Raw genomic sequence first — 27,218 nt, forward strand, 5'->3', positions numbered from 1 at the left:
GCTGGGGTGTCTATCCTACAGACCCTTCGAGCTCCCTGGTTCTTCTGTCTCCAGGATTTAAGTCTCTTTTGCCTCAGCCTGACCAGGGAATCTCTTCTCTTTGAGGAAGAGCCTGTTGATGACTGTGCTGGGAGGCAGTGTCCACGTGAGACAAAATCCCAGGGAAGGGACCAGTATTGGCTCAAGAAAGCAAGACCAAGTTCTCGGCATAAAGGTGATTTATTTACCCCAGAGGGACAAAGGACAAGGAATAAGAGACAAAGACAAGAGATAGAGGAGAAGGCAGAAGGGGGAGGGAGAAAGGAAGAGGGTAAGAAGGTATATCTGCCCCAGAGGACAAAAGACTGCCTCTGGACAGAGGGGAGACTGACATGGCCCATGAGCAAATGGGAAATGTAAAAGGGAAAACCCTGTGTTAGGATGAGGGGTTTAATTGGGTATAAAGGGGGCTTTCCATTGCTGGGCTTCAATACTTTGATAGGTAGATCTTGGTAGTCAGCCTCAGAAGAAGGAAGTGGCCAAATAAGGGAATGGACCTTGATGGTTAGCTTTAAGAATGTAATCTACCACAGAGAAACCCTGTCTCGAAAAACCAAAAAAAAAAAAAAAAAAAAAGAATGTAATCTAATGGAATAGGGGGAAGGGCAAGGCCTGCCAGAGCCATGTGTGCCATGCTTAGGCTGGCTAGAGTCTTCACCCAGCCTGGATGGAGGCACAGCAGTGAAGCAGGTAGCAAGTAAAGGTACACACCAGGGTTCAGAACTTCCCCCCTACACAATGTTTTAAATTCATATTTATATATGTGTTTAAAATTCATATTTATATTTTATCTTTTTGAAATGGCTCTTTTGGTTTATAATACAGATATATAATTTATGAATTAGTATGTATATGTTAGGTTATGCTCAAAAGTTCTTGATTAGAGACATACTATTGCATTTGGAGACTCACTTTAAACAAAAGACAGGGACAAGCTGCATCTCAGATACCAACTTTTCCATTCAGAAAACTCAGCTGCGGCTGTCACTACATGTAATGGGAATGCAGCAAGGGTTCCAGCCATCTGACTGCTCTGACCTTGGAGGGAGGCCATGCACAAGCTGGGATGGCCCTGCCCTCCCTGGAACCTGTGAATGTCTGAAGTAGCAGAGTCCATTTCTACTGACACAGGAACATACCAGTTGTTGGCAACAGGTCCTCGGGTTGAAGTACACAGGCATCCACTTCATTGGGGTTCTGAGGGACGGAAATATTCTAGTGTTGAAGGTAAGGTCTCAGGTAAGTTTCTAATGAAGTTTCAAGAGAACAGTGCAAACTTTTACCATCCCATCATGTCTTTAGTCGGCTGTCACAGGGAAATTAGTGCCCCGACTGGGACACTTTATGCCAATAAGGTCCAGAGGTCACAGAATCCCATGTGCCCAGCTCTCAGTGTGGCTTCTTCCTCAGAACAGTCTTTATTGTGATGAACTGATCTCTCCCTTAGCTTAGCAGATGCTCAGCATCCTTCAAGATAAAGCCTTCTTCTCACTGCTCCTCCATTTTTACTTTAATAATACTTAGGCATGGGTTGTAGACAATTATGAAGTCATTTTTTCTTCCACACTTACAAATTTGTATGGTTGCTGCTTCATAGGCCCTAACCCATCCCTAGGCACCCTCCTCACTAACTCATGAACTGAGTAAGACCCTGCCCAGAAAGTGTGTCCTCAGGGCGTTTGGAAGCAGTCTCATGAGCCAGCAACAGGTTTTAAGTCTTTTGCTAGGACTTCTCTGAACAGTGGGAGCTCTAGAAGTCTATAACAAGCTGGGGAGGAGTCCGACCTTAGTAAGTTTTGTAGGGCTCTTTTTTCCTTTCAAAGCACATGAGACAGCCACATCATTGTAAAACTGCAATGTTGCATGGTCTTCTATTAGCTATCCTTACCACTCAGCACAGAGGTGATGATTTGGAAATGGGTTATAGGTTTTTGTTTTTACTTTTCAGTACCTTCAGTTCCTACACAGGACTCACTGTCTGGCCCTGGGGTTCCCAGGGTCAAAGCCGGTACCAACTTTTCGGGTTATAGCTACTAAGTTTATTCTGCAGTGTAGCCAGAGCTGGATCTGCTTCAGGCTTCCTGAGTCCTAAATAAAATTACAGGTTTGAGTAGGGTAAAGAGAAAGCAAGTGCTTCCAGCGTTGTGTAACAAGGGCAGCACTCTAAGGCAGCTGCTGCTGCTATTGCTATTTCGGCTCTAAGTCCTTGCAAGTTACATCCAAATTGATCTCCTGTTAGAATCAAATCAACTGAGACATCTGTTATTGATCTGCATTAAGTATTGGACGCATGTAAAGATCAGAGAAGGAGGTTCACCATGTACAAGTTTCACTGGCAAGCAGGCTAGGGTGGGTGCTCATCACCACCAGAAAGAGTGATGCTGACTGAGAACTCTGAACAAGCAAATGGGAGTCATTGGGATCTGGCTGGCCTGAACTGACCTACTTCTTTACTCAGAACGGGGCAACGTCAAGCACCTTTAGTTTTCTTGGCTGTGTTTCAAAGCCAGGAAATAGAAGTGAACATTTCCTATTTGACAGAGTTCAGAGCTACCCATGTATCGGAACACCCACTGCCTGTCACTATGCTCTTGCACTGCACACCAGCGCCACTTCAGTCTCTGATGTGAGTTCACAGTAAGAAATAAGAAATATAGGCCAGGTGGTGGCGGCGCACACCTTTAATCCCAGCACTTGGGAGGCAGAGGCAGGTGGATCACTGTGAGTTTGAGGCCAGCCTGGTCTACAAGAGCAAATTCCAGGACAGCTAGGACTACACAGAGAAACCTTGTCTTGAAAAACCAAAAAAAAAAAAAAATAGGTTCCAGTTATGTTTTTCAAATGGAAATTTACCTCCCATTTTGTATTAATAGGTTAGGTTAGGAAATACCTTAGTTTGTGTCTGGTATTTCAAAAAAAATTATAATAAACATTAGAAAATGCCAGCATGGATCATACGAAAAAAATGTCACTGTTAAATTTTTATATGTGTTTTGATATGTATGTAAACTCAGTCATAGAGAACATTTATTTCTTATTGTGGACTGCAGTGTTACGTCATTGGTGTTCACAGACTGTGCGCACTGCCAGCAAATGAGCTGGTGTTCACAGCACTCACATTCTGCAGAACTCTGGATGAAGTTCAGTTCCTCTTTGAAGAAATAAGAAACAAGTCTAATGAGCTTGAATCATCAAGTAATGTAAGATGACATTTTTAACTATTAATGTTACTTTTGGGTTACAAAGAATTTATCTATAACACAACAGAAAGCAAGTGAAAACATCTCTTTCTCTAACATGCTAAGCACTGTGCTTCAACACTGAACCAGTGTCAATACTCTTGAGTGTTCATCATGATGGAATCGAAAAAATAAACATAAATTAAGTATATATTTATATGTATAGTGACTTATAAACCAAGTATAGGATAGCTTTTTGCAGAACTTTAATTTCTAAGAATTTTTAACTCACAGTAAAAGTACCTTATAGAAACAAGACTAACATAAAATTTAAAAACAATCTATAACAAAAATTCACCAGTGTCTAGACATTTGAAAAGTATCACACCAGTTTGCTGAAGTTTAAAATCAGTGTTGTATTTATGTTCACATATTTAAAGATCCTATAACAATTCTGCCTATGTGCATTAAATACTGTGCCAACCACAAGCATCACACAGACTAGAACCAATGAAGTCTGGCCTACAGGAACAACCTACTACATTTGGCCAAAGCGGCGGTGGCAGCAATTGCTGCTGCCACCATGAATAGAAGCACACAGCCCCAGAGACTGTGAGAAGCAGACCCAATAGATTCATCTGACTTACCAGTCAGCCCCACAGAAGTATGACTGAAGGAGCTAATAGTGTGTGTATGGACAACTTCACCCAGGGTCTCAGATTATACCTTATTTTACATAGGAAGGATAGACAGACAGACAGACAGATATAGAGACAGGCAGATGATTAGAGAGAGATCTAAAATATATGCTAGAAAATCAGTAAAGAGCAATGTTACAATCTACAAAATTTGTAACTATAATAATTGATTAAATATCACAAACCCAATTAATTGTAAGAATCTACTATATCCCCCCAACAAGATCTATACAGTGCCTCATGCTCTCTTGTTTAAATTGTATTATTTTTTTGTATAGGTGTGTTTTTCCTACACCACATGCCTGCAGTCCCATGGAGGCCTGAAAAGGGTGTTGAATCCCCACTGGGACTAGAGTCACTGGTGACTGTGAGCCACCATGTGGGTTATGGGAACCAAATCTGAGTCCTCTGAAAGAGCAGCCAGTGCTCTTCACGGCTGAGCCATCTCTCCAGTCACTCTACCCTCAACCCTTGTGCTCTTTTTGTTAATGTTCTTTCGTTTTTGTTTTTGAGATAACATCTCACCAGGTAGCCCTGGCTTGCCTGGAATTCACTAAGTAAACTAGGCTAACTCCAAATTCATAGGGTTCCTCCTGCCTCTGCCTCCTGAGTGTTAGGATGAAGGCATGCAATGCCATGCCCAGCTTCATGCCCTTTGAAGAGGAAAGTCAAAGTGAGAGAATAAAAGGACTATATAACAGAGTCATTGGTGCAGCCCCATCCGGTCAAAACGCAGAAAGCACCATGACGGGTGTGGATGGGAGCACTTGTTTGCAGAGCTTTATGCATTCTCTGTCACACACAACTGCAACATGAGACTCCTAAGTGTGCCTGCCTTCATGAACTTAGAACGGGAAGCCTCTGCGTGCTGCTGTCCATGTGAAGTTCTATACCGGTCAGCCTCCAGCACAAGCCCAATGCAGTGACTGCACCTGGACTCAGTCCCTCACACTAGATGAATGAGTGACCACTGACCTTCAAAGGGTGGTGACCACACAGCAGATAACCATGGAGGGCCTGAGATTCAAGATGAGGCAACCCTTGAAGCCCATTTTTCATCTCATCAGCAAATGTCTCCAGTCAGTATTTAAAATTCATCATATATCTGACTAAGTGTAGTCACCCAAGCCTGGCTCATCTTCAGATTAAGAATGTCCAAGTGAACAAGAAGTTGAGACTGGCCAGTGAGATGGCTCATCAGGTAAAGGTACCTGAATGCAATCATGTACACATGGTGAAAGGAAAGAAATGTCTCCTGAAAGCTGTCCTCAGACACAGACACATAGATACACACAGGGAGACATACACACAGGGGAACATTAAGAAAATTAAAGTTGAGACATACTGAAAAGTTTAATATTTTATAAAATTTCCAGACACCTTACCTTACAGATTAGCCAGGAGCTCTGTGTTTGGATGAATCGGCAAATGGTGCGCACTGAAAGTGACTGCAGTGGAGAACTGTTCTCTGATCTCTCCTTCACTTGGTCTTCCCAGAGGACGGATTTCAAGTTTCAATAAAAAGCAGAGCCTGACATTAACTACAATAATGATCACAGAAATTTGAAGGCAGCTGACTTGCATTGTGCTAGTGCAAGACCTCACACTCAGGAATCTACCAGGACTCGCTGAAGGCATGCACTGAGTCCTTCAGAGACACAGCACCAATGCTCCTTCTCCTTCAGACTAAGGAATCAGAGAATGGTAATGATGTAATGGAAGAAGTGTACTCAATGGCTTGTAAAAGTACAGCTCAATTTTCTGGTTTTTCTATTTAATAAAAAGTTATTTCAGATACATCCTGTTTTTCGTAAATTTCTCCAAAAGAAACTAAATTCAACAATTTGAGGGAAAAAGAAGTGTTTTACTTTTTTCTGAATACAAATCCTGTTTTGTCATTCACACCGTGCATGTAAGCACCATTATATTTCTGTGACCTGTGTGCTACCTAGGGACAGCAACAGCATGCACTCATGTTTTTAGTCAGGAACTCAAGAGTTAAGAAACCATCCCAACAATCACGTACAACTAAACAACTGAATAATTATGAGCTCATATTCCACTGTGTCTGCCCTTCTATGACCTTTAAGTTCTGGGTATCACCCTGGTAACTTTCCTGAGGTGAAGACTTAAGGTGGTGTATATGAAGGTCACCAAAGCCTGAGACATAAAAAGGAAGCAATTTCTGTCTATGGGTTTCACAGGCACAACAAGCACAGGAGTGAAGTAGTTTTTTAAAAAAGGTTTTAAAAAGTGAATATACATATGGCCTATAAGGCAAAGTCTAAGTTACAAGTGTGTACAACACTGGCCCCGTGCTGTGAGAAGTATTATCAGGTGTATACACACAAATGTCCAAATCTACAATCACATGTGCTTCTTACTGATGCTTACTACAAAAAGATAGCCTTGGGGCTTCCCACCAAGGCTCAAGTTTGGAAGGAACCAAGTATTTTCCCACTGGCCCAAAGTCTAATGAAGATTCTGTAACATGAATCAGAAACTCTGCTTTTGGTTTTTTAAGGAAATAAAAAATGTAGTTTGCTACTAGTACATAAGTTTTCAGGACTTTCTGAAAATGTTTTGGGCTACTAGGCAACTTCCAGGTAGGCTTCCGCCTGAAGGCCCAAACGTCTCATGGCATAAAGCAAAGCATAAGAAAGTCCAAGTCGGCTTCTCTGCACATCTTCACCGCTCATCCAGATGGCTCCCTGCTGTAGACATACAACCTTTCCCCAGTCTCTAAGACTCAGGGTTTAACCAAAAGCTCTAAGGTCAATCAGAAAAGTCAAAGGAGAAACTGATCAGCAATGCCAAGTTCTCGTGCTGGTGAGAAGGTGGCACTGGCAGGCAGCCCAGACCCCACCACAAGCTGATGAGTGTCTGTGGGAATGTCAGGAGTCGTCGGGGGACTTGCTGCAGAATGCTGCCGAGGCAGTCGGGTCTCACAATGCTTTCTGATGACCATTTGCAGAAGGCTTTGCAGTTTCTGAATCTCTTGAGGTATCTGACAAGTGAAGCTTGTGAAGTCCTGCAGAAAAATAGACACGGGTGAGAAAGAGCAGAAAAGACCTGCTTAGCAGGACAGCTTTCTTGTACAGGTTGTGATATGTTATCTACAGCTTTCTGGTAATGAAAGCCTTCTCCTCCCTGGAGGCAGCTCTATGGAAGTCACACCTCTCTTCTAGGACTGCCCCCTCCAATGACTGGGTGACAAGTGGGTATGGCTCTTCTCAACACGGTGGGGTCCTACTATCTTTCTTTCTTTCTTTTTTTTTTTTTTTTTTTTTTTGAGTGTGTGTGTTCATTTGTGTGTGTCTACAGGTAGAAGCCAGAGAACAATTTTGGATGTCACGTGAAGTGCCACCCGCTTTGTTTTAAGAAACAGGGTCTCCCATTAAACCTGGAACTCACCAAGTAGATGAAACTGGCTAGCTACCAAGCCCAGGGAGCCACATTCCCAGTGTTGGGATTTTGTCTAGGTTTTTTACATGGGTTCTGGGGGATCAAACTGAGGCCCTCATGCTTGTGTAACAAGTAGGTTACAGACTGAGCCATCTCCCCAGATCCTCAGTGTGGCTGTGATGTGATGGGGCCTCCAAAGCATAATACCCCGTAGGGTCAAAGTTTGTCAAAGCACCCTTCATCTCTGCACTGTCTCCTCCTCCTCCTCCCCTCAAAAGCCTCTTCCCAGTAAGCTAGCTTTTTCTCATCCCAAAACACACTGCCTAGGAAGCTAAGCTGATACAGATACATGACTTTTTTGTTTTAAAACACAAATACGCAACGTGTGGCAAGAATACTCAAAGTGAAACCCATGACATGTAAGCGTCTACAAGTAGTGCATCCTCGAGAAAGACCATGGAAGAGCACCCATACTGCTCAGATTTTTGAATGCCCCCAAAACTAAGTTAGGGGGTAGGGTGGGTATTCATTCTAAATTTCCGGATAGTAATTTTCTCATCAGAAAGTTTTATATAACTCCTAAGCCAATAAAGTCTTCCTCCCAAATTTAAAGCCTTTATTACTTACATAACTTAATGAAAGAAAATTTAAGCTTGAGCCTATAACTGAATTAGACAAAAAAAATCATTGTAAAATAAATAGTTTAATCCCAGAAATGGCCAAACCACTAAGTGATCAGAGGATCTCTGAAAATTAAGACAAGACTGGTGTGGGAAGTCTCTCTGTTTATGTGTTGCTTTTATTCATTAATGAATAAATCTGTTCCAGCCAGTGACCTAGCAGAAATAGAAAGGTGGGAAAACTAAACTTGAAAGAAGAAAGAAGGCGGAGTCAGTGAGATGCCACGTATCCGCCAGAGGAGAAAGACACGAGCTGTTAGCTGGAACCTTGCCGGTAGGCAACAAGCCTCATGGTAAAATATAAAATAATGAAAATGGGTTAATGCTAGATGTAAGAGCTAGCTAGCAATACGCTTAAGAAATTGGTCAAGCAGTGATTTAATTAATATAGTTTCTGTGTGATTATTTTGGGAGTCTGGCCAGCTGGGAAACGAGGAAGCGGGCTCCTACAAAACAAGACTCACTGAAGAAAACTTGCCAGGAAAAAAGTAAGGGGAGGGATGGGGCACAAAGGGCATACTTACCGCACTGCCCTGGAACCATACTGTCTCTGGATGGGGAATATGCAATGCTAAAGACCAACCCCAGGACCTTACACATGGTAGGCAAGCATACTACCACTGTGCCACATTCCTGGCCTTGAAACTACTCTTTTAAGACAGAAGACTTAAGTAGGTTCACTTCCTTTTTATTTTTTATTTTTTTGGTTTTTTTCAAACAGGGTTTCTCTGTGTAGTCCTGGTTGTCCTGAAACTCACTACGTAGACCAGGCTAGCTTCAAACTCACAGATATTCATCTGCATCTGCCTCCCAGATGCTGGGATTAAAGGTTTGCACACCTCCGGGCTAGGTTTCACTTCTTAAATTCGGGTGTGACACAGGACATGCATTCTGATAAAACTGCAATTTTTTCATCTGTAGACCTCCCTAGAAATAGTCCCTTGGTCACGGCCACCACGATCACTACTGTGCAGATGTTATCTGAAAATACCTGTTAGGAATGAGCTAATGAAGTCAGATTTAACATCTTTGGCCATTTGAGCCTATATTTAAAGAGGATCTTTTCTATACAAAGAATGGCCCCTAAAAAATATACAAAAGGATAACAGAAAACATTTGAAAAATAAAACAAACACAGCTATTGGGGGTTTTACTCAACTCTTGAAAACTCCACTGTGTCTTATGGTCAGATTGCTAAGATGACACAGAGGGCCTCTGGCCTCTGGCAGGAGCTCCACAGAGAGACACCAACACTGATGCACTGTAGCCAACTCAGCTATGGCCAAGTAGGAACCCATCTGAGGTCCTAGCTAGAAAAGAAGTCTCAACCAGACATGAGACTGAGGGTTTCTTGATTCCTAGGCATCTGGCTACTTTTAATGTGCCCCGTACTGTGAAATACAGGCACTAAAATTCATAAATTATCTGATGTTTCAGCTGAGATGAGATGTTTCATTTCAGGGTAATATTTCAATCAGCTGTCCCCTCACAGTGTACGCTACAAATAAAACACACATGGAGCAGTAACCTGGTGGATTTTTCTTTAAAGGTCATCCTTTCAAACATCAAGGTCATAAAAGTTGGCACTTTGAAAAGATTTATTGCTGCTCCTGTAGTTTAGCTTTCTGAAATTGGACCTTAATGAATCTATAAATATGCTACCTCTTAAAATATCAAAAACACAGCCTATTTGAAGCATAAGCATTCAGGTGGTATCAGGCAAATGAGTTAATGCCAGGGTTTCCTATATTTCCTACAGGAAGCCACCACCTTTCTTTTCTGCTATGGAGGTAGATGCTACAAGCCTGGGAAGCTTCCAGAGTGCTTCTCATCCTGAAGCACAAACTCTAGACTAAGTTCAGAATGAGTGTAGGAGTAAACACAGCAAACATACATCACTTAAAGCAGACTTTGATCCCACCACACTACACATGACAACGTACATGACAGCAAACCTCCTATCCTGTCAGCACCAAGAATGCTAATATTGTTTTCCAGAGTTATTTGGCTTATTGAATAGAATTATAGGTTGTTTATACACTTAGAAAATTCAAGCCTCCCCTCAGGAAAAAAAAAAAAAAGCTTGAAGCAAACAATAGTAAAAGGCATCAATAGCAGAAGGCAGACCTTCAACACCAAGTCGTTCTCACCGTTGTCATGAGAACAAAGGGACTGACAGCCAGTCCCAAGTTCTTAGGGTGCCGTAGGCACTGTACTAAGGCCCCACAAGAACCACCACAATTCCTACCCACACACCTTACAGATGAGGGCCTATAGTACAGTACATGATTCCAATCCAATCACAACCAACACAAGAGTCAAGAATGCAAATGACAGCCATGAACACTTAGAAACTAAATAGAAACTCAAATGTCAAAGTCATGATTAGCTGAAAGAAACGTCCATAAACCTCAAGATTACCTAGGGCCTTGAAAAGTTCTTCTCGTACAGCTGACGTGAATTTTCTGACCAAACACAATGTTGTCACAATGGCAAAGAGTAAATTGTAGGATAATACAATATAGAAATTTCCCAGCCAATTAAATCTTCCAAAGTCTCCAAGTAGATCAAATCTAGTGATTCCTGTTAAAAGAATAAATAAATAAAAGTCCTTAATAAAGTGAGGTGCATTCATATCCGTAACAAAATACAGTTGAAATTAGGTCAGATTCCACAAACTTTCTCAGATATTTGTAGGATGCTTTCTCAGATGCCCTGGGAAGGCTTTGCCATGAATCATGTGACTGTTTCCAAGCCAGCCCCACCCTTCATGTCTGTACCTGTCATTGCATGTGATACACAGAAGAGTGGCATGAGTGTCTATCACGTACTTAGAGTCCACGCCGGAATTAAAGAGAAAGCTCAGGTGCCATCCACTAGAGCCTGTTCCCCCCTACTTCCACAGGAATGACATCTATTACACTCCTGAAACCCAAATTCCAGTGGCAACACCTTACACATTCCTATTTTTTACTGATTTTATTGAGCTATAAATTTTTCTCTGCTCTCCTTCTTGCCTCTCCCCTCCCCTTCAACCCTCTCCCATGGTCCCCATGCTCCCAGTTTACTCAGGAGATCTTGTCTTGTTCTACTTCCCATGTAGATTAGATCCATGAACGGCTCTCTTAGGGGTCTCTCTGTTATCTAGGTTCTCTGGGATTGTGATTTGTGGGCTGGTTTTCTTTGCTTTATATTTAAAAACCACCTATGAGTGAGTACATATAATAATTGTCTTTCTGGGTCTGGATTACCTCACTCAATATGATGTTTTCTAGATCCATCCATTTGCCTGCACATTTCATGATGTCATTTTTTTTCTGCTGCACCTTACACATTCTTAGTGCTCATCACATAAGTGAATAAATAGGACCATTTCCTTACAATACACCATTGGCAGAATTTAATGCTACCATTTACAAAGTAAGAGAGGAATGTCAGGAATGTGTGAAGATTGTATCACACATGGATTTAACTTACTTAATTCAATCAAAGACACATTTAAAATCTTTTTAACTGAAAGAATATTTAAATCAGTATGTGAGTCGGGCCCAAAACTTATCATAAAGAGGGCATGAGTGGCAGGATGTTCTGGTAAATAAATCCTACCAGTCAGGTGGATAAGTGGAGTAAGAAAGGCCATGGCAGGCTTGAGGAAGACACTGAGGGAGTTACAAGAAGAGATAGATACTTCCTCTAGGACTATACAGACACAGTTATGTGCTGCACATGCTACAGGCCATTTAAGGATTTTATGGGTGATTTCAAAAATACCTTTGACTCAATCTCACATCATCAACTGGCTTTTGAATTTGGCTTTCTGCCCTGATCCAACACACTTCCATCAACTGCAAGCCTCATAGAGAAGCTTATGGGCAGCAGAAAATCTCCCTATGCAAACAGTACAGTAAGAACAGGGCATTTCAAAAATAGTTCCAAAGTCACTCCCACCTGGAACCAATGTATGCAAGTTTGAAAGACATTGCCGAAGTGTTTTAAAAATAGATGAAGATTAATGAAGACATTAGATAATACCTTACAAAAAGAAATTTAAAAACCAGATACCAGAAAAGCCTTCAGTGCCTGTCCTGTATTGCTTTAAGATGATGACAACTTTGGCTTCAGTCTCTCAGTGCTAAGCCTAGAAGAAAGGACTTTGTTTAAAGGAATGGATGCCTAATAAGATACCTTACTTTTCAAGCTGAGTTATGTAAACAGTTATGGTCCTACCAACACAAGCCTTAAGGCTTCAGAGAACCCAGGACTGGCAACTGAATTGATCCCAAGAGTAAAGATCTCCTTAAGTGTCTGGTAAAAGCCATAGTCACTCCGTAAGAAGAGCACACTCAAACTTCTGCACCTAGATGGTTCCCAAAGGACGAGCTGAGTAGGCCCTAGAAGATGTCTACTACTATGGGTAAGTGCAAAATGGGGAGGACCAGTGTAGATTTAACACATGGATCTTGTGTTTAATGTGTGCATTTGATTATCCATTACTATATGTACCACTGATACTCCATACAGACAGATCACTTGACAGTCATAACAGTGATACAAATACAAGGTCTAGTATTTTCTTGTTAGTGAACCTGTGTGGGTATGCAGACAGCACTTTGGACCCCTGCTGTCAACAAGGCTGTAGATAGCTTTGCACCGTCCATGAGGAGCAGAGCTGGGAGGTCAAATCAGTCACATCAAGCACAGAAGTGCTAAAACAGTGAGAAGAGTGGACACAGACCCTAGAAATGAACCCCACTTAGAAAATAAAAAGTTAGGGTCCAGCCCTAACAGGATATCTAGGTGAAGATCAATCTTGAGTTCAGGGTATTTCAGCAGACATACACAGACACCCAAGAGGAACAAAAATGCCAGTTCACAATGTTGGGTCTGATGCACTATTGGTCCAGATGCACTTTTAAAAAAAAAAAACGTTTTCAACCAAAATATTCAGAATAAGGATTCCTGGAGATTCTTGGAGGCAGGATCGCCATTTTGGACTGCAGTAGAGGTTAAGAGCCAGTGGCTGGTTGTTTTGCTTTTCTGACATTCAGGTTGAACCCCAATAACTGTCTATGAGATTTTATTTATTGTGCTACACACACACGCACACATGCACTCACGCACGTACACAAAAGAAGTTGCATTAGACAGCAATGAGGCACAAGGTCATGTGACCTGGGTACTGCAACACTTTATGACAAGCAATGCATTGCCTCCCCCACAAGGACTCAACCAAGAATGTTTCATGAGTAATTCCTTCAAACGCAACCTTTTTTCTATTCACAGTTTTAAAAGAACTGGTGTACAAAATACAATGACTTTAAGAAGGAGCAGGTTGCCCCACCCACATCGTAAGTCAATATAACGCATGTTCTCTCGCCCACCTGAGTCAACTTCTACTCTGAGCAAGCATGTTCATGTTGGCGAAACTGCACGAGGCCATTCAGAGCATTTGTAAAGTGTGGGACACAAAGGGCCTGAAAGTGATGTTATCAGTAAATTATACAAGCTGGCCTAGTACACAAACATCTGACCTAAATATCCATGATTTTAATGTAAAGGCGCCAAAATAATATATGTTCTTATTAAATTTATTAGCTAATTTGCATTAAAAATTAATCTCTAAACTCATATAATGAATTAGTTTCAACACCCTCCTCACTATGTTTCCATATACTTCCCCTAATTAGATTTATGAAAGAAATTTAGCTAAGATAGTCTATAAAATAAGCATGACTTAGAGACAGTAATGCAATAAAATCCACAATCATTCTAAACATCCATGCTTTCAGGATTGGTATAAGCAGGCCCACTGAATCGATTGTCCTGTTTATTAGGGGAAAAAAGTCACTATAAAATTAAGCTTCTGCTCTGTGGGTAGAATGAAAGATGAAAATTAAAAATCAAAGACTAACTTCTAACATCTTTAAATTTTTATGTAATTAAAATCTTTAAACATGTATATTTCTTATGTGTATGTAAGTTTGTGAGCATGTACATGTATGTGCCACAGCAAGTGTATGGGAGAGGATAGCTTGTGAAAGTCGGATCTCTCCTTCCACCACATGTGTGTTCCAGGGACTGAACTCAGGTTGTCATATTTCGCAGCAAGTGCCTCTACCCATTGAGATATCTGGCCAGCCTCCACTTTTAATAAACATTGTTTGTTTGTTGTTAATTTGGGGGGTTGCATATACCAGATACTAAGGAAGTCAGATTGGTCAGTCTTACTGTGAAAATATATTTTTGTTAAATTATATCCATAAGAATATAACTATAGGCTTCAGGTACTAGCCAAAAGGTAATAGAGGGGACAATATTTTCTCACCTACCTGAATAAACTTAAAAAGTGGATGTAATATCCAAATAATGGTTTCGAGACCCTGGTCATCAATACTTCTTCCAAGAGCAAATAAGGCCATTACCCTCCCTAAGGAGGAAGGACTCAGAAGTCAGCATGAGGATGGCTTAGTGAGCAGAGAGCGGCTTGGAGTGAAGTTCAGCAGAGAACTGAGCAGAAACCCAGACATGACTATTACAGTGGCTACAACCTGTCCTGTAGTTCAGAAGCTAGAGGAAAGATTGAACCTACTACAATTTTAAAAGATTTTAAAGAGTTTAAAAGTCTAAAGCTGACCTATAAAGGAAAATCACAATATAAACTGGAAAAGCATACTTGACAGGATTAAGAGCTGGTTAGATACTACAGAGACTGGCATACTCAAAGACAGCAAAAGAACACAAAACAGAACAAGGAAACTAACAATGTCAATGAACAACACTGATGCCCAGTGGCTGATGATGCACTTACTCTCCAGAGTCCCTGGAGTGGAGTTGCAGAGATACTTGGCCTGTGACATTCTAGCTATGTAAAAAAGAAGACCTGAGTTTAATTCCAAAAACAATGAAAGTATAAAGTCAACCCCTGGGTGTTGCTGGCCGGCCAGCCAGCCTGACTAAACGACTCTAAGAAACCCTATCTGAAAAATCAAGGTGGACAGAGTAGTGTGGGAAGTCCTTCTGTATATATGTTGCTTTTATTGGTTAATGAATAAAGAAGCAGCTTTTGGCCAATGGCTTACAGAATATAGCCAGGCTGGAAAAGATATATACAGAGAGCAGGCAATTAAATATTCTCTTTGTAAGAGCTGCTATACTCACGTGTCTCCTCACAGCAAACTAGATCCTGCCTCTCCTGCATAAAATCAACTCAGAAGAGACTAAAAACTGCAGTGTAACCTACAACTTTGAAGCTACTAGACTAAAGGAAAGAAATAAGATACAGGCACAGGTTTTCTGGGCAGGATCACATCAGCTCAAGAAACAAAAGCAAAGGAGACAAATGGGACTGCATCAGACTGGAAATCTGCATGATAAAAGAAACAGAATGAAAAAGGCCTACAGAAAAGGAGAAAAATCTTTGACATCTATTTGTTTAACAGATTAATATATAGAATATATTTTAAAAACTCAAAAATAAACACCAGAAGAGCAAATAATTCAATAAATGAACAACCGAACTGAACAGTTCTCAAAAGAAAATTTTAAAATGACAAATAAACACACACACAAAAAAAAACTAACCTCTTTACCATCGAAATGCCACCAAGATTCCATCTTACCTCAGACAGAACTGCTTTTTTCAAATAAAACAAAAACCAAAAGCAACAAATGCTGATAAAGGTGTAGAGAAAGAAAACCTATTCACTGCTAGTTAGAATATAAATTATTCTAGCCACTATGAAAACCAATACGGAGGTTTTTCAAAAAGTTAGAAATTGAACTTCCATATGATCCAATAGTGTTTCTTCTACATATGCTCTCAAAGGAATCTAGGCAGCTCACTACTGATACACTATGGACATCACTTCTCTATTCACACAACTGTAACAGTGTGTAAGCCTTCAAGTAACTGGTCAAGCAACTTCTCAGAGCTATGTCAATAGACCAACAAAGAAGTTTACCTCTAAGGATGCAGATGAAGAAGAAAGGGTATCAAGGGAGAGATGAGATGGCTAGAAATAGGCAACAGATGGGATCACACCAGGAATCAAGTTTGATATCAATACTCTAGCTATCCAAATCAAGACAGGCTCACACAGCTATTTAACATAAAGGCAAAGGTTTAAAAGTACAAGAATGGAAAAGTGTCATAAGAAAGAGAAACAGCTATTTTTAACATGACTAAAAGGAAACTTCAGAAAAGAGTTACAAGTAATGTGCACCACTATCATAGTTACAAGGGGTCCGTTCACCAGGGACCCCACATTTATGCATCTGACCTGAGCTTTAAAGTATGTGAAGCAAACAGACAGATATACACAAGAGAGAGGCCCACAATCCAACCAGTGTTTCCACAGTCCTGCTCTCAACGCAGTCGAAACAAGTGGACCCAAGGATCCAGAGGATGTGAGGGCACCTGCCAGCCAGTGGACCCAGCACTGAAAAATGTAGCAGCAAGAAGATGCGAATGTCCTTTCCTTTCTACTGTCTTACACACAGGGTGTAAAGCCTACTCAACAAGCTGAAATGATGCTATACATGCAAAGTGCATTCCTTCACATTGACATCAGCAAAGAAACTAAAAATTACTAAAAATCAAATCTCTTAAACATCCCCAAATGTTTGGGAATAAAATATCATACTTCAAAATATCCCATGAGTCAAAGAAGAAATAAAAAAGGATTCTTAACAAAATTAAAATTAAAATGCTCTGTATGAAGGTTTGGGGGAGATGCAGTGGAGAGGCAGCAGCAGGGAGCAAAGGGTGGAAGTAAAGGGGTAATACAGGAGGGAACACAACAGAGGGGCAGCACGGGGAGGTAACAGCTAAAGCAGGGGATGCAGCCAGGAGGTAAAATGAAGAGGGGGCATGACTGCAATGGGAAAGGGGTTGCAGCCAGCAATACTCAGATCAGAAAAAGATCTCAAAACTCAGTGAACTCAGCTCTAATTGCAAGAAAGTCAGAAAATATACTCGAAAGGACCAAATCAGTGAACTAGAAAGTACAAACAGAAAAATAAAATCAAAGCTGCTTCTCTCAGAGGATCAATAAATCAATACATATGTATGCACACTGTTCAGGAAAAGAGAAAGAAAACACAAAAGATCTGTGTCGATGTTGAGTCTCCACTTCTACTGCTGGCTGAGGGAGCTGCCCACAGATCTGACACTGTTGCTGATATTAACAAAGCTTGTTCAAGCTGAGTAGGACTCTTTCCATAAAAGAAACTGAACTGTTGCTAAACCTTTTACAAAAAGTAAATTTCAAACCAGATGGCAACACCAGCAAGCAATAGAACACTGAAAGGGAGAAACAAGTCTACGACAACCGCCCATGGAGGTTCAAGTAGTGAGGAAATCATCACATACACATCAAACGCACAAAGAAGCTTCAAAAAAAAAAAAAGAGCAGGGGAGAACAACAGAACAATGTTATCAAAAACTCTGAAGAAAAAGTCCTCAGCCAATTTTCATCATATTCAATCCAAAAAAGATAATACATCATGACACATGGAGCTCACCCAAGAAACAGCAGGCTAATTAATATTTGAGAATTAATATAATATTTTGAGACTTAAAAAGTGTATAGTTGTCTCAATAGATGAATAAAAGGCATTTAACAAAATTCACCATCATCTTGGTAAGAATTCCAGCAAAGCAGGAAAAGAAGGGGGCATCCTGAACACGGTAGGTGACAACTAGAATAAATACCTTAATTAACAGACAGCAGTCTAAGCCTCCCTGCCAGGGTATGTAGTGCTTGTCAGATTGCTAGGGCTGCACCTCAGTCTGTAGAGCACTCGCCTTGCATGACGACAGCTCTTAGGTCCAATCTCCAGTACTGCTAAGAGAGCGGGCTTGAAAAGGGAGGGAAAGGAAGATGAACAGAGAAGGCTGGATTTGTACCCCAGGGTGGGCACTATCTATACCACCGTGGCCACCTGCAATGTCCTCCTTCTGCTCCCTCCAACCCCACCAGGGTCATGTTATTGGAAGGCAACTGAAACACTCAAAGGGGATGACACAGCCAAACAGGGAGGCTTCTACATTCATGACAGTGCCATGGATGGGGATAGCACAATTCTTTCTGTGTACACATTAAGCCGTAGGTTTTCCTTTTAAATAACTGAGGCGAAAGTCACATCATGTATAATTAACCACTTTAGATAAACAATTCAAAGGCATTAAATACCTTCTCCCCAGTTCCAATATAAGTGCACCTCTCCACAAGGCAGTTTCCCTTGAGACTTTCTCTTCACCCCTGCCCCATCAGTAGAATCATATGGCATTTGGCCATTTGTAGATAGGCTGTATCACATGACATTTCCAAGTTCCATCTACCTTGTGCCGTTTTGAATTGTGGAAAAAGACATGCAACACAAAATGTACCAATATAAACATTTTAATGTGCAGCTCGGTACTATTAATAATAGTCAACTTTTACAACAGTCACCACCAAAATCCTTTACCGTGTAAATCTGAAACTACTCGCAAACCACTTTCCATCCCTCCTTCCTGTGACTTTGGTAAGCACCACCTGTCTCTGTCTTTGTAGACTAGACAACTGTTATTCCTCTTGGAATCAGAACCCCACAGTGTTTGTCTCTTGACTGGCTTTCATGGCTAAGTAACATTCCATTTGATGTGCTGCATACCACAGTTTGCTTGCCCTCTTATCTGCCAACAGGCTGTTTCCACCTTAGGCTATTGTTGTAAGGGTCTTTTGAGATAATACTTGGTCAAACAAGCAGAGAGCCTGAAAGTGATGACGTGGACAACTGAGGCAAGGCACGTGGAAATGACTTCATCCACACTGAGAACAGCCATCCTCAACAAGAAACTTTCTGGACTCATACCGTAAGCTTACGAACTAAAGCTCTGCAAGCCAAGAAGATGCCAGGGCTCTTGTCCTTTAAGGAATGTAATGTTTCTTAAGAACATGAATTCAAATCAAAGTGTAATACAAAGTTGAAAGTACAAGAACCTGAGACATTTCATCTGCAACATAGGAGTTTATCTCAAAGAACTAGGAGTCTTTGGGTAGTAAAGAAATGTCAAGGGTTTGGGGAGCATGCAAACCAAAGCTTAAAAATGGGGACCTGTGTCTGAAATGATCATTTTTTATGACTACTTACTTGCTATAAACTCACTTTGTTTTAACTGAAGGCAATTTAATGAAGTATTCAGGTAAACTTCAGTATGTGAACTCAAATATAAACTAAAATCCAATGACAAAGAATAAAAAGGAGAGTCTAAGAAAGAACCAATTTTCAAAGATGAAAACATCTAGCCCTTTCCTGAAGGAACTCTTCAGAGAAGGTCCAGCAGTCTCCCAGAGACACTTTCTCTCTTTTGGTCTGGCTTCAAATCTTACCCCACTCTCCACAAAATCATAAAGAACAAGAAGGCCCAGAACCCACTGCTCCCGTGTGGATTCCTCTCGGGAGTTCAGGAGGGAAACAAAGTGGATAGGAAGGAGTTGGATACAAGATGACAGAAACACTGCCCTAACTTTCACGTGCTCTGGCCTCTTGGATGGAAGTGTCCCAAAGACTAATGAGCTCTGCTTTTGCAATGACCTGTGCAGCATAGAGTGGGACCCCAGGCCATCCCAGAGTTATGCTGATTTGCTTACCGTGGGACAAACGGTGGTCAGAGGTGTAGATTCTGAACAAATGATGAAAGGTAGTTAGGGAGCAATGAAGGAGACATCAACGGGTTGACAAAGGAGGAGGTGACAAACGGGAAAGCAGGGGGTAATAATGAAGAAGAGATACGGGTGTGAGATCACAAATGTCAAATGGCACAGCATGGGACAACCCAGGGGTCAGCAGCAGCCTGCACATATAGACCTTATTAAGTGTTTTAGTTTGAAATTCATTTTCATGTGTCTAAATGCTGACAGAAGAAATGAGTTCAAAACCTTCCCTTCTTAATGCCCACTGGGCAGCACAGAATCAAGACTCTTCAGAAGGAACAACAAAGTCAACAAAAGAATCAGAAACAAAGTAATAGCCATGTGATAATTACCATTTCCTACAGAGTATATGCACACACCTCTAGAAAAAAAATCTGAAAAGCTGTAAAAACAAAGTGGCTTGTGGAATCTGAAGAAGGGACTAGGACTGAAAGCATGGTCAGACCACAAACTTTAGCCAGAGTGCATGGAGAAATCAAGTTGGCACTCAACAAGAAGCTTCCTCCCAACTAGCTAGCTTTCATAGTACTGGAAGGTGCTATACAGTGCTGGAGTGGGAGGGGTCATCAACAATCTTACCCAGCTGTGAACCCTGTGAACTAATTGTGAGATAAGCATATGGGTGCAACAATGACATGAAAGTTATGGAGGTAGCCAACCACTTTTTGATTGGATTTAAGGCCTACTCTGCAGAAGGAAATGTATGTCTGATACTACAAATCTGACCAAGAACCCATGGTTGGAGAACTTTATATTACTATTATTTTCTTAAATGGACATAGTATCAATCTGCCCCCTAAATTCATTATCTCTATATTCATAGGTTTGTGCAGCTCTCAGACGTCATCAGAGAAATTTCCTTGTGCAGTGAGCAACAGTTAACATAGAAAGTCACAGCTGGTCAAAATCCAAAAGAAAGCTCAGTCACAAAGGGAACATCTATACCACAGCTCCCAACAAGGCTCTGATCTCATGAAGGAAAGAGTCAGGATTTCTAAACATGAGCTCAAAGCAGCTGTGGTTGCCAGCATGGAGTGGGGATGAGCTCATGAGCCCCACCCACCTTGGCGGGGAAACTATTGCCAGCAGATCACTTCTGAAGAGGGAGAGTTTTCTTTAAGGACTTGGCCCCCGGTATGCTGACCATGCTCCAGTGGATGATCCCACACTAATGAGTATTATGGCAACACAAATTGGCATCAGTGGGTTTTTAAAAAAGGATACAAAGTTGAGAAAGTATGGATCTGGGAGGAGTTAAAGAGAGAAGAGGAAGGTAAATATGATCAAAATACATTGTATATATACAGGACAGTCTCAAAAAATTAATAAAAATACTGTTTTAAATTTAAAAAAATCATAGTCAGAAGCCTCTTCAGTCCAATCTAATCCTTAATACTCTTCATAAATGTAATCTATTCATATTTTTTTTTTTAAATTTTCTACAACTGAGATGGCCTGTTCCCATCTCAGAGTTGACTGTATGTGTCCACTGGAGATACTCAGCTAGGTTAAGGCTCTTTATTCTTAGTATAAATGAGACCCTTACTATAACTGCCGAGTTCTGACAACATCTTCACTTCACATTTTAAAGCAGACCCAAGGCTCCTTCTCACCAGATGATTCCAACTGGAATTACTTTCATACAAGCTAAAGCTTAGGAACTATACCAACAGGCAGCTACATTTTGACTGCAATAACCAATGTGGCCTGTTCCATACAAAGCACTGGAACACATGGAAAGACAGGCAGACATGAGCTAAGAACCATCACTAGCTGCTCTCCTGATTCTGGCATATAATGCAGGATAGTTTCAGCAATTCCTTATTCTTAGAAATCCTAACCAGATCTAAAAATTTAATGCTCAAACATATAAGGAACATTAGTAGTCAAACATAAGCTAATTAAAACTGCTTATTTGTTATTATCTTTTATTCAACTAGATATAATGACATTATATACAAATTTTCCTGAGAAATTTTCAGTATGGATCTTCAAACTACTTTTACATAGATTCTATAATTGGAATATATAAATTAAACATGTGTTTCACATCTGCCAGGGATGGATATCTGTGAAAGCATCATTTACTTCCATCTTACATTGAGAAACAGGAAACAGGCAAAGACCACAATGAAAAGCAACAGTCTACGCAAATAAATGACTCTTCAAGAAACAGAGATTTCTAACAAAGTCCCCAAATCAAGATGCAACAAAAGAGAATAATCCACCTTATCTCCTGCTAGATGACAGATTACTAGACTCAGATGAGAAGATACCTAAAATATGTATAAGCTGATCTAAAGGGTATTTTTGTTTCAGTATCATAAATACTTTCTGTAAGTCAGCATTTGAACCTTGTATAACTTATAAGTTATAAGTACAGAAAAGGTTTTTAAGATAAAAAATAAAAGTAATTTTGAAACGTAATTACCAAATGTATTTCAAAGACCATTGTCTGCACCTGAAGAAAAACTTCAGAAGAAGAATAAAGAAAACCAACCTTCATTTGTTGTCTCCACAGAGCATGATGAAGAGCACACTGGCAACTATGTAAGATATGTTTTTCAAAACAGAGAAAGCTGGGCATCTAGGGATGACTGGTTCACTCTTCTGAATTGACCTTTAACAACCATCTCCGCTGGTCACACTCAGACCGTATTAAACAGCAGTCTATTACTTAAGAGCATCCACTATTCCAAAAACAGAGACTCTTCACAACCAAAGTCTAAGCACACAGCACAACAATGAGCCAGATCACAGGTGGCACAACAATGCTCTTCCAGGTTTTAAAGGGCTGAATGCAAAAACCTTACATTTGCTACATACAATAAACTACATTCATTTCATCGACTTAAAATGCCTGCTCAAAATAACCCTCACTCCTTCTTTGTAGCAAGTGATAAGCTTATTAAGTTATTTAGTGGACATTTTTCAATGAATACATTTCCCTCATTCAAATGTAGCAAGCTATCTGAGAGTAATGCTTCAATGAGCATGTTATGTCACATCGTGCACTCAAACCTTGAGCTGGATGTATGGCAGTACCCATAATGCAACAACAATAGCAGCTAATGATTTCTAAAAGAAATCAGCTACAGGAAAATTTTCCTCTTCTTTTTAGCAACCAGATTACCAAATTAACTATGGTACTCTGGATTCAGTGTACTTTCAATTCATAGTTGAAATTATCCTCTTCACCAAACTATCACTGAAATAGAGAAAAGTTGTATGTTAGGTTCTATATTTTATTCTGCTGTGTCCCATTTCTCCTAATGACAGATGCTGTGGGCTGATCTTACAGGAGCAAAGGAGACCATGCCGAGGTCAGATCTCCTTGTGAGAGGCGAGGAGAGGGGGACATTTTCACAGCTAGGAATGTGGTTAATGCATCCTCTATTCTGGTCTCAAGCTTTTCAGCTGGTGCATCACAATCCTGCTCTTCAGCAGGGGCACACTCGCCACAGCTCTCTGTATCTCACCTTCTTAATAAAATCAAAGACTCAATCCTAAAGCGTTAACAGAGGAATTACAAAGTAACTCTCTAGTTTGCATTTCCCATAATACTAAAATAAGGCTTTATCTCTAGTCTAGAACTTTGCTTTTTTAATGCTGCGGAAAGCCTCTGTGAATCTGTTTAACGTATTTACTCTTTTCATCTATTCAGTGCCACTGGGCATAACACGTACTGCAGTGCGTGCCGCTGTCTTACAGGGCGCCACATGACTCACTGTACCGCAGCGCACTCCACTAATCCTGTTTGGACAGCTGGGTCCAAGAGCTTCTCAGCTGCATTTTAATTGTTCCATCTTTTTTTTTTCTTTTTATTTATCTCTATGGTAAACTACTCAGGAATTTAATTTGTCAGGCTTCAAAAAGTAAATTTCGCCATTAATTTGTTTTCTTTGTATTAAGTCTATACTAAGCATGTGATTTTTCTCCCGCAAAATCGAAATACACTAATGGTTATCAATTACTTTTAAATAACAAATTATAATAAGTAAGGTTTGCAAAGGTTTAAAATGGAAAGATGGCTGATCACTACCATTATCTGCTTGACTGTCCTAACAGATGTAGCATTTAGCTTCAAATGGTGGCATAATGTGCATCTTTCAAGATTAGACACCACAAGCAGATGCGTCCTACTAATCAAACATGAAAGAGACATAACCACTAAACAAATGGCCAGTGGAATACAGGTCTCTTTAACACTTACACTTGAATTCTACTTTTTATCGAAACATAGAAGACTTTGGAAAATTTATGAAGAAAACTACTTTCTGACATAGCTGCAACACTGATGGCATGAGCTTCATATCAAAAATGGAGGCAGTGTCTGAGTTAGAGCAACTCCCAGGCCTGCAGCTGCTATTAAAGCCAGGGCCAGAGTTCATAGATGAAATCTGTCTGGTCATTTTCCAATCATTAATTTCCAAAGTTAAAACCTAAGTCTAGAGAATTATATAGAACTGCCTAAAAGAAACTTCTGCCTGAAATAATATTTAGCCAAGCACAGCCTAGAACAATGCTTTATAGAAAGGGCCAAATGACTTCTGACTCAACTCTTTCAGTGACAAGGCAGAATTCTCTTTTACTTTTAAAAGATGACAAAAACCTGTCTGCACACTGACAATGTAAGGAAATGCTATGATTGGCAGGCAAGTGGAAACAACAAGACAACAAAGTATCTTGGAATTGGCATGTGCTCGCAGGGCCTGCACATCATGCTCAGCTCTATTTTCATGGACACAAAGCAGCTTAAAGTAGGTTTACAAATTTCTCCTTTTTAAAAGCACACACTAAACTATACATCTGGAAAGACATTTCATAAAAATTATTTTTATATTTTCTAGGCATTAAGCTTTTTTAAAAGTCACAAGTTTCCTCACGAGAAGATTTTTTCTGCCCAACTTGTGAATTAGTGAGGGAAAGAGTCTATTGTTTAGGAAAGGAATGCTTTAAGTGCTTAAAAAATAAATGGCCTTTGTTTAAGAAAAGCACTTGCTTTGGTATGGCCCTAAACACAAATCAAACACAAAACAATATAAGAAGAACTATTACATTTTAAAGATGATTTTAAAAAAAATTAATGATTTTTAATGAACAGTTCTCAGTCAAATTTACCCAGTGTTCTTGACATCACAGGCAGAGCAGAGCTCAAGACTAGGATTGACACACAATTCCCAATGATCTGTGGAGAGAAAGGAAGGAAGTGAGTAGTAAAACAGCAGGGGGCAAAGAGCACACTCATAGACAGCACTCAGAACAGGGCAGACACCCAGAGCACTTGCTAGCTTCCTAATCATACTAACCATGAGAGTAAAATTTAAACAGAATAAGCCTTTACTTTAATTTTATAGAAATTAAAGTTATTTCTATGAATTCCACAAAATACACATAATATAGGTACAAATACAAAGTCAAAGAATATTTAAATCATACACATTTTATATTATTGATGCGGTTGTTAATTTGAAGCTTTGACAATGAAATAAAAAAGAATGCCTTTGGACTTCTGACTAAATCTTAAAGACAGATTGCTGACAAGTTCTTTTATATAATATCTACTCTGACCTGTTTAACTTTTATACAATTCAGACTTAAATGTGAAAACACTAGAAACCAAATATCTAGACTCTAGTAATTCATTTTTCAATGTATCTTCTGTTTACTCTTTCATCTTCAATAGGAAGCACTGCAAACACCCATTAGTATTTATAGTCTCCTCAACTAGACACTGGCTACTGACTGACTTTTAAAAATCTGCACCTTATACATCTGGGTCGGCAGATAGACAGATGTGTGTGTGTGTTATGTATTATAGAGGGGTTTTTTTGCCATATATACATATACATACATGCACACTTTAAATAGGCTGTAAATATAGACTACATAGTAAAATCGGAAATGGGCCAGCAGCTTGTAACCATTCTTCTTAGGCAGCATGTGAGAATATTTTACAAAGACATATTTATTATGTAAGATAAGAGCCTTTATTGTTCTGGAGCCAATGACATATTGTATAAAGTCAAATTAGCCTCAGACCACACTGTTAATAAACAGAGCTCTTCCTTCTCACTCTAATTATTCAGAATTGAAATACTTTGTCTCAACTACTTGTAGCAACTAAGTTCTTCAGATTTCAAAAAAGTCCTTGAAGTACAGTTAGCATAGTCCAAGTTCCTCATTAGCAATAGGTTTTCTTTAAGAAGAAAAACAGTCCTTTCAGGAGCATTCCACAAGGAGCTAGCAAGCTCTGTAGTTCTGTGCATTTACAAGTGAATGGACGCAGTCCAAATTACACAGAGCACATCCTTTGCCACTCACTCAGCATTCTGAAATCTTCCTTTGTGTGTCCACCGCTAACAAATACCTATCAGCCCGGATAAGCCATTCAGGGTGATTACTAACTAAAGCCTTGTTTGTCTTGGAAGCAAGAGGAAAGCCACCAGCACCTACAACTCTACCTTACCTTTGTCATCGTTGTGTCATCCTTCTTGGGTGTAAAGTTTCCAAAAAATCTGAGGCTATAGAAACCAACAACAGAAGACACCATGAGATAGCTGTAAGAATGAAGGAAAAACGCTCCAAGGAAATGTACATTTCCCCAAGTCTGAAGCCCACAGGAAAAACAAAACACAACAAGCCACTGAGGTTTGAGAAGGACTGACTTGCTTTTTCTTCTAGACGAGTGTCTTACTAAATTACCCTTGTCCCAGGAACTAGACAGAAAACTTGTTAACAGACGTAACATTCAGCTGAAGAAAGGATACAAAATCAGAATGATTTCAAGTGCAGCTCCCACAAAGCCAAAAGTGGAGAGAGAGGCGCTTCCTATCCCAGGCCCCTGCAGGGAAAACACTCCTCAGAACCAGTGACACCGTTACACAGACAGTTCCAACTGGAAACATCAACCTTAGAATAGCGTGAGTCTTCCAAGGCTGACTGACCTAAGCACAAACTTGGCAGTGTGCTAATCATTTTAACAGGTTCAAAAATAACCCGAATAACTGTAAACATACTTTTAAGTTTCTTGCCAAAACGATACCAATATGATTACTATTATAAAATAGAACAATCTGCTATTTGAAAAAAGCATCTTGAATGTCCTAGGGAGGTTTTTAAAATAGATAATAGTTCAGAGCAGAATACAGACATAAACCAAGGTAGAAGTAACATAAAAATTATATCATAAAGCCTGCCAATTTAAGATATACTTACAAATAATGTACATCCAGTTTCCTTTTCCCACATTTTTTCAATAATTCATTACAAAAGTGTGACTGCTAGCACATTTTTTAAAAATGCAAAGTAATTTAACACAATTAAAAGCAATGCATAAATTCTCACAAAAATTACCCCAATTTCAAGACCTACCTTTACCAAGAACTTAGACAAAACAAAATAAATAATGTTCAGATACTGATAACTGAGAACAACCATCACTCCCCCATTAAAGAAGGAATAATATTTTCAAAGCTTACTGATAGAGATTAAAAGATAATCTCTGAATGCACATCA

General features: G+C 40.0%; 1 protein-coding gene across 5 annotated transcripts in view; it reads right to left on the reverse strand.

The window, feature by feature from the left end:
* Lmbr1 (limb development membrane protein 1) overlaps positions 1 to 27,218 on the reverse strand; it is a 162,388-nt gene that overhangs the window by 24,386 nt on the left and 110,784 nt on the right. Inside the window, exons 13-18 of one of the 5 annotated variants that reach the window (XR_009058165.1) lie at positions 26,471 to 26,544; positions 26,170 to 26,260; positions 24,822 to 24,888; positions 10,423 to 10,584; positions 5,302 to 6,947; positions 3,414 to 3,944 (exon numbers count right to left, since the gene is read on the reverse strand). Coding sequence is in view for 3 of the 5 variants with exons in the window: in XM_057788326.1 (XP_057644309.1) it covers positions 6,862 to 6,947; positions 10,423 to 10,584; positions 24,822 to 24,888; positions 26,170 to 26,260; positions 26,471 to 26,544 (480 nt within the window). In the remaining 2 variants the exon portion in view is untranslated. Of the gene's footprint in view, positions 1 to 3,405; positions 6,948 to 10,422; positions 10,585 to 24,821; positions 24,889 to 26,169; positions 26,261 to 26,470; positions 26,545 to 27,218 lie in introns of those variants that run through there. The other 4 variants (XR_009058182.1, XM_057788326.1, XM_057787691.1 and 1 more) reach the window with 4 other exon arrangements.

This window comes from Chionomys nivalis, chromosome 1, assembly GCF_950005125.1.
Source record: "Chionomys nivalis chromosome 1, mChiNiv1.1, whole genome shotgun sequence".
NCBI classification, from domain to species: Eukaryota; Metazoa; Chordata; class Mammalia; order Rodentia; family Cricetidae; genus Chionomys; species Chionomys nivalis.